This window comes from Carassius carassius, chromosome 22 (genome assembly GCF_963082965.1).
Source record: "Carassius carassius chromosome 22, fCarCar2.1, whole genome shotgun sequence".
NCBI lineage: Eukaryota > Metazoa > Chordata > Actinopteri > Cypriniformes > Cyprinidae > Carassius > Carassius carassius.
The window spans coordinates 19,852,419-19,868,472 of NC_081776.1; the positions used below are offsets into that span (position 1 = coordinate 19,852,419).

Below are 16,054 nucleotides of genomic sequence, written 5' to 3' on the forward strand. Positions count from 1 at the left end.
AGAAATCAAAATTAATACTGAATGAACTGCAAGAAGACAACGTGAGTGGTGCATACTTGTGAAAAACAAACCGTCAAAATGCTAGGGTGTTGTGGGTGGTTACCAGGGCTTTGCTTATTGGTTGCTAAGGTGTTTCAGGTGGTTTCTCAGTGGCAATGTCAAAATAGCCCAAGTCTCAATCAAATTTGGACAAATTTGGACATATGGCTAAGATGCCTTTAATTAAGTTGAAAGGCGGCTTTCGGCAGTTTTTCTATATGCCAGGTACAAATGTAAAAATCGGGGTTAGTTACCTGCAAAAGTATCTATATGTAGGGGATAATGCATGGCTAGCTGTGCATTAAACTAATTTAATGCACGACGTGGAGACCAAGAACTTCCTGACATGAAGGGGAGGGTTGCTGCCTCGGCGGAGTGCATTAAAATTGTTTAATGCACAGCTAGTAGAGGTGGAACGGTTCACGGAGAGAAAAAAAATAAATCAAGCCCTACGGTTCTCCACACACGGTTCAGCATGCTCTACCATGGTTCAACTTTAATCTGACAACACAGCTGTAATATGGTTTGCTATGAATAACATGTAAAACAAACATGGTTCGGCTAATATATGTTTCTGTTGATGGATGTGCATCCTGGCTTCCCAATACATTACAACACCAGCGATAAAAAAAAAGACAACAACAAAAAAGGAAATTGAATGAGGGGGAAAAAAAAACCTTTGACAAGGACAAACAATTCATTCTTGTTCAATGTAAATGCCATATGCTGGAATATGAGCAGTCATTTATTTGGTCATCATCATAATGCACTTGCAGAGGTGAGACCTGAACAGCACAAGTTGATTTCTGTGTTTAAACTAAACTCATGTAAGCTTTGCCAGTTTAAACATTTAAGTTACAGATGACGCGAGTGAGAAGATTTGTGCATGCACTCATCCAAAATGCGTGTACCCACATCTTCTGTCTTACATTTCATTACTTTATTCAATTTCTGTACCTTAAAACTAATGTTAGTGACTGAAAATCTGTTTATTTTATTTGTATCTTTACTCTATTGTATTTATTAGTGCTGTTGCTTGTAGTTAGATTATTCATTTTTTTAATAAATTTTTTGTTATTTGACCGCTTAACTTTTCCATAAACATAGCACATGCCAAACCATACCAAAACCGTGACTCTAAAACTCTCTCTCTCTGCAAGTGATGTGATCTGTGTGTGTGTGTGTGTGTGTGTGTGTTGTGGATTACAGTCCATGGATCCAGAGAATACTACAAAAATACTACTAATAATAAATAAAGTCTTCTGCACAACTGCAACAGTCATATGGGACTCAAAGCTGCTCATCAGAAGCATAAACGGCTCCCTGAGCATGTAACAATAGTAACTGTTGTGACTTCATGTCACAACATTTTATCGCTGCTCAGTGTCTAAGAGTGGGAGTGAGTTATGCAGAATGGCTGAAGTCCAATAAACCTCAATGTTTCAAATAGCGTTATGCTAGAGTGTGGACTAGACATGAAATAAACATCATAACTCTACTCACTGCCACTACAGCCTTAACATGGAATGAAAAAAAAAGTGGTGAACTTCCCTGAGCATGAAATATTATGCAAGATTAGCCCATTAAAAAATTAATCTGCTTTTATTAGAAGCACAAGGGGAATCATTACATGTACTGTAATGGGAAACTCATGAGCCATTAAGAGAGCATGGCCAGACAATAAAACCACACTTACAGTTCTTGTAAATTGATACCGAAAAATAAATATGTTGATACCATTGGAGAAAATTTATTTTCATGTGATGTTCCCATAGAATACATAGAATACAATTATTCTGTTAATTGTTATAAACTACACTAAGTCTAGCATGACACATTCCACAGATGTAAATGAACATTAAATGAAAGGACCTGCACTAATTAAATGTAAATGAAAGGACCTGCACAGAAATTCAATGAATAGCTTTTTATTCTAGCCAAGTAATTAAACTAGATCCAAAAATATTAAATAACTGTGATTAGTCAGAGAAAATGAATGTCTTCATGACAGGGCAATTTTTCCATATAATTTTTTGCATTTTATACTCCTATACTAAAAAAAAGAATATATATATATATATATGAATATGAATGTGCAGCTCACAAAGCTAGACTGGTTCAGCTTATGGATGACAACATAATAATATAATATATATTAAGTTAATGTAATATTATATGTCAATGTTATTTGTTAATTATCCATCATCCATTTCTGTCAGATTATGTAATCCCTTAAAGTCAAAGATTTAGTTATTTGTTGATGTGCTATTGTTACAATGTTATTACTTAACATTATGCTATTAACACTTTATTTTTTTAGAACCGATTCTCACTATTAACTAATTTCTTATTACTTGCATATTGGCTCTTTATTAACATTTAGAAAACATTAAAAAAAAACACAATGCCTTTATCTGCATATAATCAACCATATTTTAGATCCCTTTATGCTACCGAATACCAGCACTTAACAACTACCCTACAAACTATTAATAAACATAAAATCAGGAGTTTATTGAGGGAAAATCTTAATTACTAGTGAATAGGTGTAACCTATTCTAAGCTGTCATCACATTTAAGTTATGTTACTTTATTTAAGTTTCAATATGCTGTTTAGCAATGTTCTTCTGTTAATGTTACATTTAATTAATTACTTACATTGCGATATATGTTAATACTGACATTATGTGACAACACAGCATTATTCTATAAAAAGAAAAAAAACAATTGCTCTCTAAAGCAAAAAACTCAGAACTTGAAGGTCAAACGGTCTAAATGTAAAGTTGGATATTATTTAACATACAATCAAACCGCTGGTATCCCTTACTTGTCGACATTGCAGGCCAGTCTCGAAGGGAACTCCACGAAGAGGAAAAAGTGGGAAAATGCCTGCCACTAGACACCTCAGGCATCCCAAACCAGCCACTTAACAACTCGTTAGAGCAAATGAGGGAAGTTAATCAGACCTGCATTAAAATCAGGACTTGGGCTCAGTTCTTCAAATCCAAACAAACTGATACTCATTAAGGCCTCAATTGTGGGTCACACACCACTAACTGTTCAATTCAGCCGTGGCACTTAGTCAATGAACAGCCCACAAAGAACTTGCAGAAGATGGACTGAAAGCTGAGTCAGTGGTTACAGGGTTAGTGGACTTAATACACATGATGTAACAGACATTGGCTATTTGGAAACTATGTGATTCCTCGATGCCTCCAGGGTGGGTATATGAAGAACATCCACCAGGAATGCTCAGGCTGATGGGATTTTATCCTCTACAGCGGGGGTCTCCAACCTTTTTTACACATCCTTACATATATATACATAACATTTAATTTACATGAAATAAACCCGGTGTTTTGGGGAGGGGGTGTCAGTCTTAACTTTAACAAAGATTTTAGTCTTTGCAACTTTACAGATCTTCTTTATGCACCAAGAGCTTGTAACACTCCAAAGAGAAAAGAACATTTTTTAAATCGCATCATATGACCCTTTTAACAAGTGTGTTTGTTTTTGCACTTCAGTCAGTGAATACGCAACCTGCAAAACACTAAAATAAATATCAAAGAAATAATACAGTTAAACAAGAAAATAGCCTAAATAAGGAAGTTATTTATTTAATAAACCCTGTCTACAGGACACGAGCAGCACAACTCCAAAATACTTTACTATAGAACTCATTATAATCAATCAGTGATGCTACACTTGATGCGGCTCATCACGACATGTCAAATCCTCAACAGTAAACTGCCTCATTCTATTTATGAGGCACTGACACAGAGTTCAAATGCCCTGTGTAGACACTAGACAAACCTGTTGCGACAGTTCACTGAAAAAGCCTTGTCCGTTTAGGGAAGCTACACGCACAGTGAGCGGAGGCTCCCAAAGTGGAGCCAGGGGCAAGTATAAATCCCACTTCAATCACGTGCCTTAACTCCTCGTATGTGACCAGCCAGGCACTTGTACAAACACAAATGGGTGACATGAATGGACATGGCTCCAGATCGTCAATGTATTATTTGGTTTACCAACAAGGTGCATTGCCAAACACAAAATCAATTTGCTGAATGCATAAACTGTATTTTCCTGGGCTCAAGCCCTGCCAATCTAAAGAAAATGATGTGCATGGCATTTGAGGTAATTTGTAAATTACCATAGACTTATAGTCTAAATAAAACAATTTGCAACTATTACTGTTATTACACTTGTATACAAAACTAGTGTGTGCATAGAGTGTGTGACGTCACATGCACACTAAACGCAGTTTTCATGGGGACCGTCACAGCCCTACTCAGAACCTCCCAAGGGTTTACATGATGTCACAGTCCTAGGGTTTCTAGGTCGCTCCATCTTTGGTGCAATGAAGATCATCTTCCAGCTTAAAGTAACACACAAAACCGGCTGATGTCCATCTTTAGCTAACAACTCAGATCTTCTGTCTTCACTCTTTACACCTTCAACCGGCACTGATGGTGTTGCCCACACTAATAGTTCACCCAATCCAGTGGATCTTTAACAGTAGCGCCACTAATCCACATCTGCCCTTCAGAGCATTACTTTGGGAGAATCTATACATGAAGACAATGCAAATTACATAATCTTCCTCCTGAATCAATAGTGTGACACACTATTGCACGTATCATTTAATCACACACTCATTACTTTTAATTATAAAACTAAATAGCAATTTAATGGGAAAACAGATCAGAATGGAAAGAAGAGAGAAGAACAGAGTGGCCAAAGAACAAAACCTTTCAAGACAAAGTGGCGGCCTGATTAGATGGAGACTATCATTAAGAACAGTACTGAAGATTAAAAATACTGATAGAATAGACATGCCTATCTTAACAAGCTATGCAAATTAAGCCAAATGATTAAAAGAGAAATGAATGGAGATATTGGAAGGGTCTGATGGTTTTGAAGCTTTTATTCATACAAAGGACTATAAGCCAAGGCAATTTAAGATGACTTTAAACCTAAAAATGTCTGTTGTATATTGAAGAGGAAAACTGCTCCAATCAGATTTTTGCGCCACCTAGTAAAAAGTGCTTTTAACAGACGTGCTTAATCAGTCCACCAGGAAACCAAGTCAGGTTTCAGCTTTGGCTTGTGCAATTGTGCAAAATCTGAGAAAGAACTATTTGCCTCTGAACAGACAAAACAAACTGCTAACTTCTTCTGTTTTGTATATAAAACAGTTTTGATGCATTCTATTATTGCAGGTGTCATATACTTAAAGGAGCAGTTCACCTAAATCTGACCAAAATATTGTTTTTACCAATTAAAATGCGTTGATAGTTGCTTTGTAAAGCTATCTGTCACGGAGCGAACCAGACGGGAGACGTGCTGATCCATATGCAAAGCTTTTGTTGACAAGACATGGTCAGAAACAGGCATAGATCAGGTGATGGCAAACAGGCGTGTAGAAGGAAAGGCTAGAGCAGTCCGAGAAGCAAGCAAGGGTCAGTCCACGGCAAACATAATCCAGCAGGGTGAGACAAGAGGGATAATCCAGGTACAAGCAAGGTCCAGGCAGGGGCAAACAGTATCCAAACAGGGCTAAACAAGAGAGGTAATCCGAGGCAATCATGCAAAGAAGAGAACACAGGGAAACAGGCAAGGCAGGACTGAGACTAAGCTTCACCTCAAAAAAGACAGGCTCCGTAGGGTAGCTATCAGCTAACTAGTGATAAGCGCATACAATACTTGGCAGCCTGAAGGTGTCTGAGTGAGTGTTCATATAGTGAGTGTAATCAGCATATTCAGCAGTGTGTGTGAGATCAGTGCCTTCAGCTGTGTTTGCAATTAGTGCAATGGGTGATGGGAACTGTAGTCCCGGGTGAAGTGCAACAGTGGGTGTAGTGCCGGAGTCCATGTAGTGAGCGGGTGACCTCTGGTGGTGAATGGATGAAAGTTCATATACCAGATTCATGACATAGCCCCGCCCCAAGAAGCGGCTTCCAGACGCTCCTACTTCACTATAATCCAGGAGGGTGGTGGAGCCGAGGCGGAACAGGGGGAGGGACAGAGGTGCAGGTCCACATTGAAGTGGAGAGCACAGGGACTGAGGCAAGACTGGTAGAGCAGGGATTTCAGGGTGGAGCAGGTGGAATTGGGACCCACCGGGGCGGAGCCGGCAGAACTGAAGGCCACCGGTGCAGTGCAGAGAACCGCCACAGACGAGACCGAAGCCCACCAAGGCAGAGCAGAGGACCACCACAGCCGAGACAGAACAGACAGAAGCCCACCAGGGCGGAGCAGAGGACCACCACAGCCGAGAAGACAGGACAGAAACCCACCAGGGCGGAGCAGAGGACCACCACAGTGAAGTCAATGGCAATGGAGAGCAAGTCTGGTCAGGTGGGACTGAAATAGAGAACATAAACAGGTTAATTGCGGCCTCCGTGGCCGTGATGAGATGGTAGCTGGCCTCCGTGGCCATGACAGGATAGGACAGGAGTTCTGGGAGTTCGGCTGAGACGTGACGAGGCTCGGGGAGTTCGGCTGAGATGTGACGAAGCTCTGGTGGATCTGTGGTGATTTGACTTAGTTCATGAAGATCAACTGGGACTTGATTTAACTCACGGAGGTCAATGGTGACTTGAATTTGCTCATGAAAATCATTGATGACCTGACTCCGCTCATAAGGATCATTGGTGACTTTACTTTGCTCAGTAAGATCATTGGTGACTTGACCTTGGTCATGAAGATCATTGGTGACTTGACCTTGCTCATGAAGATCATTGGTGACTTGACTTTGCTCATGAAGATCATCGGTGACTTGACTTTGCTCTGGGAAATCAACAGGGACTTGATCAACTGTGACCTGCCTAGGCTCTGGGAAAACAACAGGGACTTGATCAACGAGGACCTGACTTAACTCTGGGAAGTCAACAGGGAACAGACTTGACTCATGAAGTTTAACTGTTGTTTTACTTGACTCTTGGGTGATAGTGGTGACTTGACCTTTCTCTGGACGGTCAGCAGTGACTTGACCTAACTCTGGACGGTCAGCGGTGACCTGACTAGACTCTGGGAGATCAACAGGGACCTGACTAACGGTGACCTGACTAGGCTCTGGGAAAACAACAGTGACTTGATCAATGAGGACCTGACTTAACTCTGAGAAGTCAACAGGGAACAGACTTGACTCATGAAGTTTAACTGTTGTTTTACTTGACTCTTGGGTGTTAGAGGTGACTTGACCTGTCTCTGGACGGTCCTCGGTGACTTGACCTGTCTCTGGACGGTCATCGGTGACTAGCCCTGTCTCTGGACGGTCATCGGTGACTAGCCCTGACTCTGGACGGTCATCGGTGACTAGCCCTGACTCTGGAGGGAGGGAGTCCATGAGCACCAGACTCGACTTTGGACTGCCTGTGGAGACGTGGGACGCCTCGGCTTCGGGCACCGCCACGGCCTCCGGAACAGCATCGGGCACCGCCTCGGCCTCCGGAACAGCATCGGGCACCGCCTCGGCATTGGTCACTGCCTCGGGGACCGCTTCGGCATCAGTCACTGCCTCGGCATCGGGCACCGCCTCGGCCTCGGGAACGGCATCGGTCACTGCCTCGGCATCCGGAACGGCTTCGGGCACGGCCTCGGGCACCGCCTCGGGAACATCCTCCTGGACGGCAGCGGCCCGCTCGGGAACGTTCTCCGGGCTTTGAGGAACGGTAGGCGCCTGTCTCCTCCTCCTCCGCCCTCTATGATGGCGAGTCGGCGGCACCTTGTCTGGAGACTCAGGCGTTGAGTCGGCCATCTTGTGCTGTGGCTCTAAGCTGGCGGCCATCTTGTGCTGTGGCTCTGGGCTGGCGGCCATCTTGTGCTGTGGCTCTGGGCTGGCGGCCATCTTGTGCTGTGGCTCTGGGCTGGCGGCCATCTTGTGCTGTGGCGCTGGGCTGGCGGCCATCTTGTGCTGTGGCGCTGGGCTGGCGGCCATCTTGGACCATGACTCTGGACAGGCGGCCATCTTGTGTTGTGATTCTGAATTCATTGATGCTGTCATTACGTGAATAAATCCGGGGTCGCGTGCCTCTGTGACACCCACAGTGAATGCAGAGCCGACAATCAGCAAAGCCCAGTCCATTAACTGGGCGAGAGATGAGCGGGGACCCTCACTGATTGATTGGGATTTCAGAGGTTGGTTTAATCCATCACAAAAAAAGTCTATCAATACACAGTCCGGCAGATCCGAATAATGAGCAATGGCCAGAAACTCTTGAATATAGCCTTCCAGTGATCGTGTACCCTGTTTGAGGGCTAACAATATCTTTGCTGTGTCCAGGCCTGGCCAAAGTTCATCAGTGAAGCCGCTGGATCCTTTTTGGGCCGAGTATTCTGTCACGGAGCGAACCAGACGGGAGACGTGCGGATCCATATGCAAAGCTTTTATTGACAAGACATGGTCAGAAACAGGCATAGATCAGGTGATGGCAAACAGGCGTGTAGAAGGAAAGGCTAGAGCAGTCCGAGAAGCAAGCAAGGGTCAGTCCACGGCAAACATAATTGCGAGAAAGTGCGAGGAGCAAGAGACAGCCCGAAGGGAAGGACTGTATATTAGTAAGCCACGCCCTCGAACGTGAATCTCAAAAATAGTCTGTGATGGGGAAAAAGCATCTTTCAGATCCAGCGAGAAGAACCAGTCCTCGGGGCAAATCTGCGCGAGGATCTGTTTCAATTTTTACATCGTGAACTTCGGGGGTCTGAGGTCTAAGATTTGTTGTTTGTTTGTTTATTTGTTTGTTTCCTCATTATACACCCTTGGGTGATTTATTAAATGACAATGTTCTGCCAAATTGTCATTTGAATAATTTTTTGGGGGGTAAACTATTCCTGATACTCCATCCCTAACACTCCTAAAACCAACTGCATTTTCCTGCTTTGCACTGAGTCAAACAATCTCTTCTAGTCCAAGTTGCCATTCTTTACTTTATTTATTTATTTATTTATTTTGGCCAGAAGAATAATGAATGTGGGTCAGATGCAATACTGATGGCTCTGTAAAACAACTCAAGAAATCCAAAATTGCAAAAAACTTTCAAGCGTGTTGCTTACTGTACAATAGTTTGACTACCATGAGGAGAGTACCATGCAGTCTTGCTGCTAGCACAAATCAATAGGATTGAATTAAACTTCCATTTACTTTGTCTTCCATCAGACCCTGGCCCTCAAAGTACAAGAACTTACACAGCAGATTAGCAATTTCATTTGTTGGGAGCAAGCTGTATTCAAATATATTTTGAAGGTTCTCAGAACAAAGGCAGAAAAGCCCAATTAAGATTTCTCTCTGGCTCCTCTTGCATTTATTTACAGGCGTAATGAAAATGATTGTTTAATAATGCAATGCCCTAACAGCAATGAACACACAGCCAATGCACTAACTGGTCCCTAATTTAGCCCTGTCATCATACATTTTTTAAAGCAGGAATCAAGAATGATCTGTGGCTTAAAGAAATAACATGATTCTGCTAAAAGGAATTTATGGGTGCATTTCATTCTGGGCTGCACTGACTAAATAAACATCATCCTTATGTCATTTCAAAAGACTTGTTCTACTTTAATAAATAAATAAATAATAAAAATTCGGATTGTGGAAAAATAACTTTTAATCCCCATATACACAACAGCACTATAAAAGTGTCCAATATGTTCCATGTGATTTAAAGTCGTACACTCTTAAAAATTAAGGATTTAAATTAAAAGAACCTTTACAATCATGGAAACTTTCCTCTGCACAATATATATATATAGCAGTGCAGCAATCGTTTACGTACAGAGTATATATATATGACAAGATCAAGTCAAACTTGAACCACAATTCAAAGAAATGTTGAATATATTCACATAAAAGTCTGATTTAAAAGATTTGTTCACACATCCGTCCTAATTATTACTCTTATAGATGCATCAATGAGAGTTAGGGTGATGTCAAGCTTCTCAGTGGATAAAGGACTAGAATTATCGTGTTTCTAACAAAGGTACTTTATGAATCAATCAAATAAATTTTTAAGCTTAAAAGCTTCAATCCCAGTTTACTGCAACTGAAGAACATTTAAAATACTCTCTTTTGGGTTCCACAGTAAAACAAACATTACAAGGGTGTGGAATAACATGAGGGTGAGTTAATAAATGGCAGAATTTTCATTTCTATACGAACTATTCATCGGTAGTTGATCCCTAATTAATTTATACTGACTATAGTTTAACTACTTTAAAACTGTATCTTTCCAGGCTACTCATAATTTAAAGTACCTTACCATACAGTGTAGACAAGTAGTGATTTTACACAGGCGTTGATGGATATGGGTCTCTTGAGTGAGGCCATGATGTTTTGCAACTGCTTGCCCTCAGCAGTCAGCACTTGGCCCACATAGCACACTTTGAATGTGTACCTATCACATATGGCATCTTGCCTTATTGCGCTGGGTGGAGTTGTGGGAAATAAATTGCTGAGAAAGTTGGTAAAGGTACATTTTCCGCCTAACTTCAAACCTCCATACACACTGCAGAGAGAAAGTTCTCCCAAACAACTTTATCATAGAAGTGCAGGAGCCTTCTTAAGGCACTGTCACTGTCTTCTGACAAATATACACAGTGTATACAAACACAGAGGCATACAAAACAGAAATAAAGAGAAGGGACAGTTAAGCACCTCATTTCAACATGAAAACAGCACGAAACTATTGGGAGAAAACAAGAAAGGAAATAAATGTTACACTGAAACCAAGCAACATCACTGCAGGATGTCTGATGGCAGGACGCTTGTGAAGGGCCTAGTCCCGAACAATCAATGAATTTAATCCAAGTCTTCCAAAGAGAAACAATCATTTTATGTAAAACGGGTTTGAAAGTGCAAGTTTTTGAAAACGCCACCGTTATCGTTTATGTGTATACACCCAAAATGGAAATCTTTGAAAATGGTGATGTCATGCACGTGCGTATTATTATTATAATTTTTTTTTTTTTATTTAACTAACCCTTCAATGCTCAAGCTTCAGATACACATTCTCAAATCTACACATCACTGCTTTAACAACAGTTTACAACGTAATTCAGGAAGGAGCATTCACAATGACAGCGATTTGGTGTGACAGTACCCAGAAGTCACTCATTCTAAGGGTAGTATGTAATTTGCGGTGACATGAGCAACTGCAATGGTTGGCAATGCAACAAAGTTGAGCTGAAATGTATGCTAATGAGCAGTGATGCGATGCAACCGTTCTTTTTCAGGTCAACTACTGTCACACAAAGCATTTTTGTACTTGTGTAGAGTATGTTTCTGGCCTGAAGGAAAAACTGGATGAAACTTGTGAAAACAAAGTGGGGCTTTGTTTTTTTTACAAACTGCAGAGCCTGGGGAAAAGCACCCATCCTCCATCCACTGAGTGCATGAATTGAGGCGCCCGAGATGATTGTGTGTTTTAGGTTATTACTGTCTCATAAGTCCACTGGAAGAGCCCTTCTGGGCCCTTCAAAATCATTAGTCTGGACAACCCATTTAGTCTACTGGAAATCAAGCACTTAAAGGTGTAAAGGTCAAGAAAACAGTGGACTTTGGGAACATTCAAAATGATTGAATCTGACAAAGAAAGCAAAGATCCTTGGAAGAGCTTAAAGGGGCAGTTTATGAAAAATATTATGAAATTATGACAGAAACAACATTAAAATTCATGCCACTGGGCATATCTCAGTTGGTAATACACCCACGCTGGCTTAACAGCAAAAGTGAATAACAGAAACACTAGTGAGTTTACACAGCTGTGCTGTTTTAAGAGTTTGCCAGGGCCCTATACATAACTACATATCTCATATTATAAAAGGTTTATTGACTTACCAATATACTCAAAAACATAAACAACGAAGAAGGGTGTGACAAGGTCATTGATGCCTTGAACGTAACCACTGGCTGGATGTCGAATCGCCCAGATGAACAGAATCCGCTCAAAGATCTAGTAAAAAGCAGCAAAAGAACAAGATATCAGAATATATATTCGGCATTTGTAAGTAGCAGATATTGATGTATAATGCGATACAACAAGAAAACTGTTAGTAGCAGAATTTGAGCATACAAGGTCACTCAAACGGTTTTAATTAGAAACACAGTGGGATCAGCCACCCCCAGCCAACAATCAATTAAGAAAATCAATTAGGCTTTTGAATCATTAACATCACAACATTCAATATCACAGACAACAAGGTGAGAAATTACAAGTAGCTGTGTGCATATTTATTATTAGATGGGGCTTTCTTTTTTGAGATTTGCCAAGCAGGATGTGTTGCTGGATTTATATAATTGTGGGTTTTGGAACAACAATGCTATTGACCAATCAGATTTTAAGATTAGCGTTAGTGTTAGGCGTACCTTAGTGCTGGGGTTGAATGTGTCTAAGACATTATCAGTACATCATTTCTGATTTCAGTGGTAAATTTGGAGTAGTTTAGTTTACTCCTAAGGATCAGCTTAAGCCTAAATTATATTTCTGTTTTAATGTGAAGTCTTTGCTTAGCCTTTCAAATATGGACTTCAACTGGAGATGGAAATGAGTTCCGAGCAAAAGAATGACCAAGCAAAATTATATTTACAAGCGGAAACTATGAATTCTAAATGGAACCAAATTGCAGTGCTGTGACGCTGGAATGGGTATGGTGATGTGAAACATGGCAGCAACCAAATACTTTGCAAATAACAATGAAGGATTTTTCAGCATCATATTAATATTCCATGATCTATTTCAGAATTAAAGAGCTTGCAGACAACAAATCTCTTTTACCAAATGGTACATAATTGTTTGGTTAGATGCCTTGCATGAACAACTTAAAACAAATAAATAAATGTAAAATAAAAACAAACAATACAAATATTAGGGGAGTTAGTTAGATTTTATGTAGGTAATGATTAGGTTTAGCATATCCTATACTAGTATCAATAATCAATATTTTGTCATGACACTGATAAATTTTTAGTCAAATTGACTTTTACTATTTTTTATATATATATATATATATATATATATATATATATATATATATATATATAGAGAGAGAATATTATTATTATTATTATTATTATTATTTGTTGACAAGAAACTGTAAAATGAAACCTCATATGAAGTTTTTAAATGTGTTATTTAAAAACATTCTTAAATATTAAACATAATAAACCATTTCAATATATAAAAAATGATTTGCTCCAGAAATAATCAGTGTAATGTAATCTACTGTACCACAATGGTCACTGTACACAAGTTTGTTTTAATATTTTGCTACAGAAAGAACACTTTGATAACATTACTTTTTCTCCAAAAAAAAAAAGTTCTTAATGTCTGTGTAATTTTGTACTGTATGTTTCAGTTTAAATTGTTTTATCTCCTTCGTTGCCAAATTAAAAATAAAATAAAAATAAACAAATAACCAATAGTTCAACATCAGTAATTTGACTAAAATATTTGATTCAGGAACATGTCCTACTCATGTTCATTCTTTAAATTAATTTATGAATATATATATATATATATATATATATATATATAGTGTTGTGTCTGAGTTTAGAGTAAGTTTGGTTCTTTAACAGATGTTGTTTTTAAGCTAATTTTTCTGACAATAAAAACCAAGCACTTTTGTGGGACTTTTGCGTTCCTTTCTTATGAGATAACACCTTAATTCAAAGTGATGGTAATTTTTTTGTTTTTCGCCTCACCTTGCTGTCAGCTCTATGTAAAGCAGCATGAAGTTAGACTTGAATCTAGAGGGGAAATGGAAGACTCTTTCTTCTCTTCTCTCTGACGCATGCAGCTGACATCTTCTGCACTCTTTTAAGGGCGTAATGTATCTGTCATCCCCAAATAAATTCATCTCTCATGTTGAGCCCTAAACAATAAACGTGTACAAGGCAGCTCAGGCTCGTTTATTCTGGATCCTGTCAATCAAATGGTGCAGCTTTCTATCTGCTTCTTTTTCTATGATCAAAGCTCCATTTATCAAAGACTTTAGACTGGTAATGTGAGTTTCCCCACATAGCTGACATCTGCTTCTTTTCTCCCTCGTACCCTCCCATCTCCTCTCTTCTCCTCAAGATAGCCATGGCAAGATCTCGCTCTCCTCCAGAAGCCCATTACATAGTGGAAATTAAACACTAAACCAGGCAGCAGAAATCAATGAGCGAGCAGGAGTGTTTTGAAGCGCCTGAAGCATTTTTATTTTTTATTTTTTTTTTGCATGCTAACATGATATAAATGCAGCAATATTATTTCAAAGCCAGACTTCTTGTAATATATATATATGAGGAACAGAGTGGACTATTTATTTAATTTTTTTAATTTAATTTTATTTTATTTAGCTAAGCTTAGCTTAGTTTAATATTATTTTTATTTATTTATTTATTTTCATACATTTAAGGCTGTACGAAAAATACTGAATGTAAATATAATATTTAAAAATATATTGTTGCATAATTAGAATTTGTCCATCATCATAAAAAAAATATATATATATTAGTGGTGGGCATAGGTTATTTTTTTAAATCTAGATTAATCTCACTGGGATTTTGAAATTAATCTAGATTAAAATGGCTCATTCGAATTCTGCCGAAGGCATTCAGAATATGTGTTACCCAAATAAAATTGACAAACAGTAAGTCTTTGAGAAGGGGTTTATCAAGCTAGATGGTGCATTAGAAAAGGGGCTCATCTCCTGTTTCCAAAATGCATCACAAAGTGCTTAAAAAAGCTGCAAACTAATTCCACATTGCACAAGGTGCAAACAACCTTACGCCTGTTTCACACATACTCCGTCTGCAGTGCGTATGCGTTGCATTTTTTTTTTTACGCACCCATGTTAACGGATTCCAGTTGCATTCCAGGAGCGTTGCATCTGCAGCAGTGCAGCAATCGTTTACGTACAGAGTAGCGGACTGCAAACGTGTCCTGTGTGAAAGCACATAGAGTCCGTGCTGCACCACATACGTAACGCACAAGGACTGCATACGCACTGCAGACGGAGTATGTGTTGTAACAGCTTTGACTCTGTTACCTTAGTGGTTATATTTTTCCACACCATTAGGGGGCGCTAATCATCTTCATAGATGAGTATTTAGCCAGGTACTATACCTGAAGAAGTAGGAAAGCAGGTGGATAGAGGAAGCAATGGCTTCCTTGAGCTATTCCATTTGACTTTTTAAGATCCTATGATTGAGGAATGTGTTTCCTTGGTGGTCAATCAGTAAGTAGTGGTTTTTTCTCAATATTACCAAAAACAGAGTGTACATTTATTTAATGTATAGCTATGATATGGAGTGTGTTGAGCGTTGGTCTATTCATGCTAATTGTGAATGTGTCGTCTATTTGGATGGACCTTTTTATTCCTGTGCTTTCTTACATGGGTGAAAGTACTTGCTTCAGCTAACGTTCTGCTTTATGGTTGGATGCTTGAATTATGATGCCTGGACGTTTAACGTGAGCACTAGAGGGTTTGGATTGCACTTGTGGAAGACAGGAGGACACTTTTCCTAGTTGCAACATTGGGACTATCTACTTAAACGTGTGGACTTTTGCAAGGACATTTCATCCTTTATCAAGCTTTGTCGGCTTCACCATCAGCTAAGTTTTGTAATTCATTTTTCCAGTCAAGATTCCCAAACGCTTAATTTTCTTGTTTGATGTCTGATGTAACTGATGTTTTCCTGTTTTCTACCTTGTTTATTATTTTGTTTTGTTTTTGTATAATACAAACGTTTGAGATTCTGGGTTGGTGAATACATTATAAGCAAAGTATTTCTGAGTAAACCAGAGCAAACTAGTCTTTCTTTTACCTAAGTTAATATCAAGCCTTGCCATCTCTACTCTGATATATAACTTAAGTCCAAAAAGGGGTAAGGGTTATAGTGTGAAACAGGCGTGAGCAGGGTCATAGCTGAGGTCAGCGGGGCCCCAGTGAAGATTGTACCAGAGGGCCCTGTTTGAAATTGTTTAATTTGTATTTTCGTTTATTTTTATTTATTTGTGCTATTTACACAATG

The 16,054-nt window shown here is 39.4% G+C and overlaps 1 protein-coding gene across 2 annotated transcripts in view; it reads right to left on the reverse strand.

Annotated features, from left to right (window-relative positions):
- The window catches only part of LOC132099091 (TBC1 domain family member 22A-like), a 166,780-nt gene that overhangs the window by 108,902 nt on the left and 41,824 nt on the right, over nucleotides 1-16,054 (reverse strand). For both annotated transcript variants that reach the window (XM_059505537.1, XM_059505536.1), the window contains exon 8: nucleotides 11,876-11,990. In XM_059505537.1, the coding sequence (XP_059361520.1) occupies nucleotides 11,876-11,990 (115 nt within the window). The remainder of the gene's footprint in view (nucleotides 1-11,875; nucleotides 11,991-16,054) is intronic.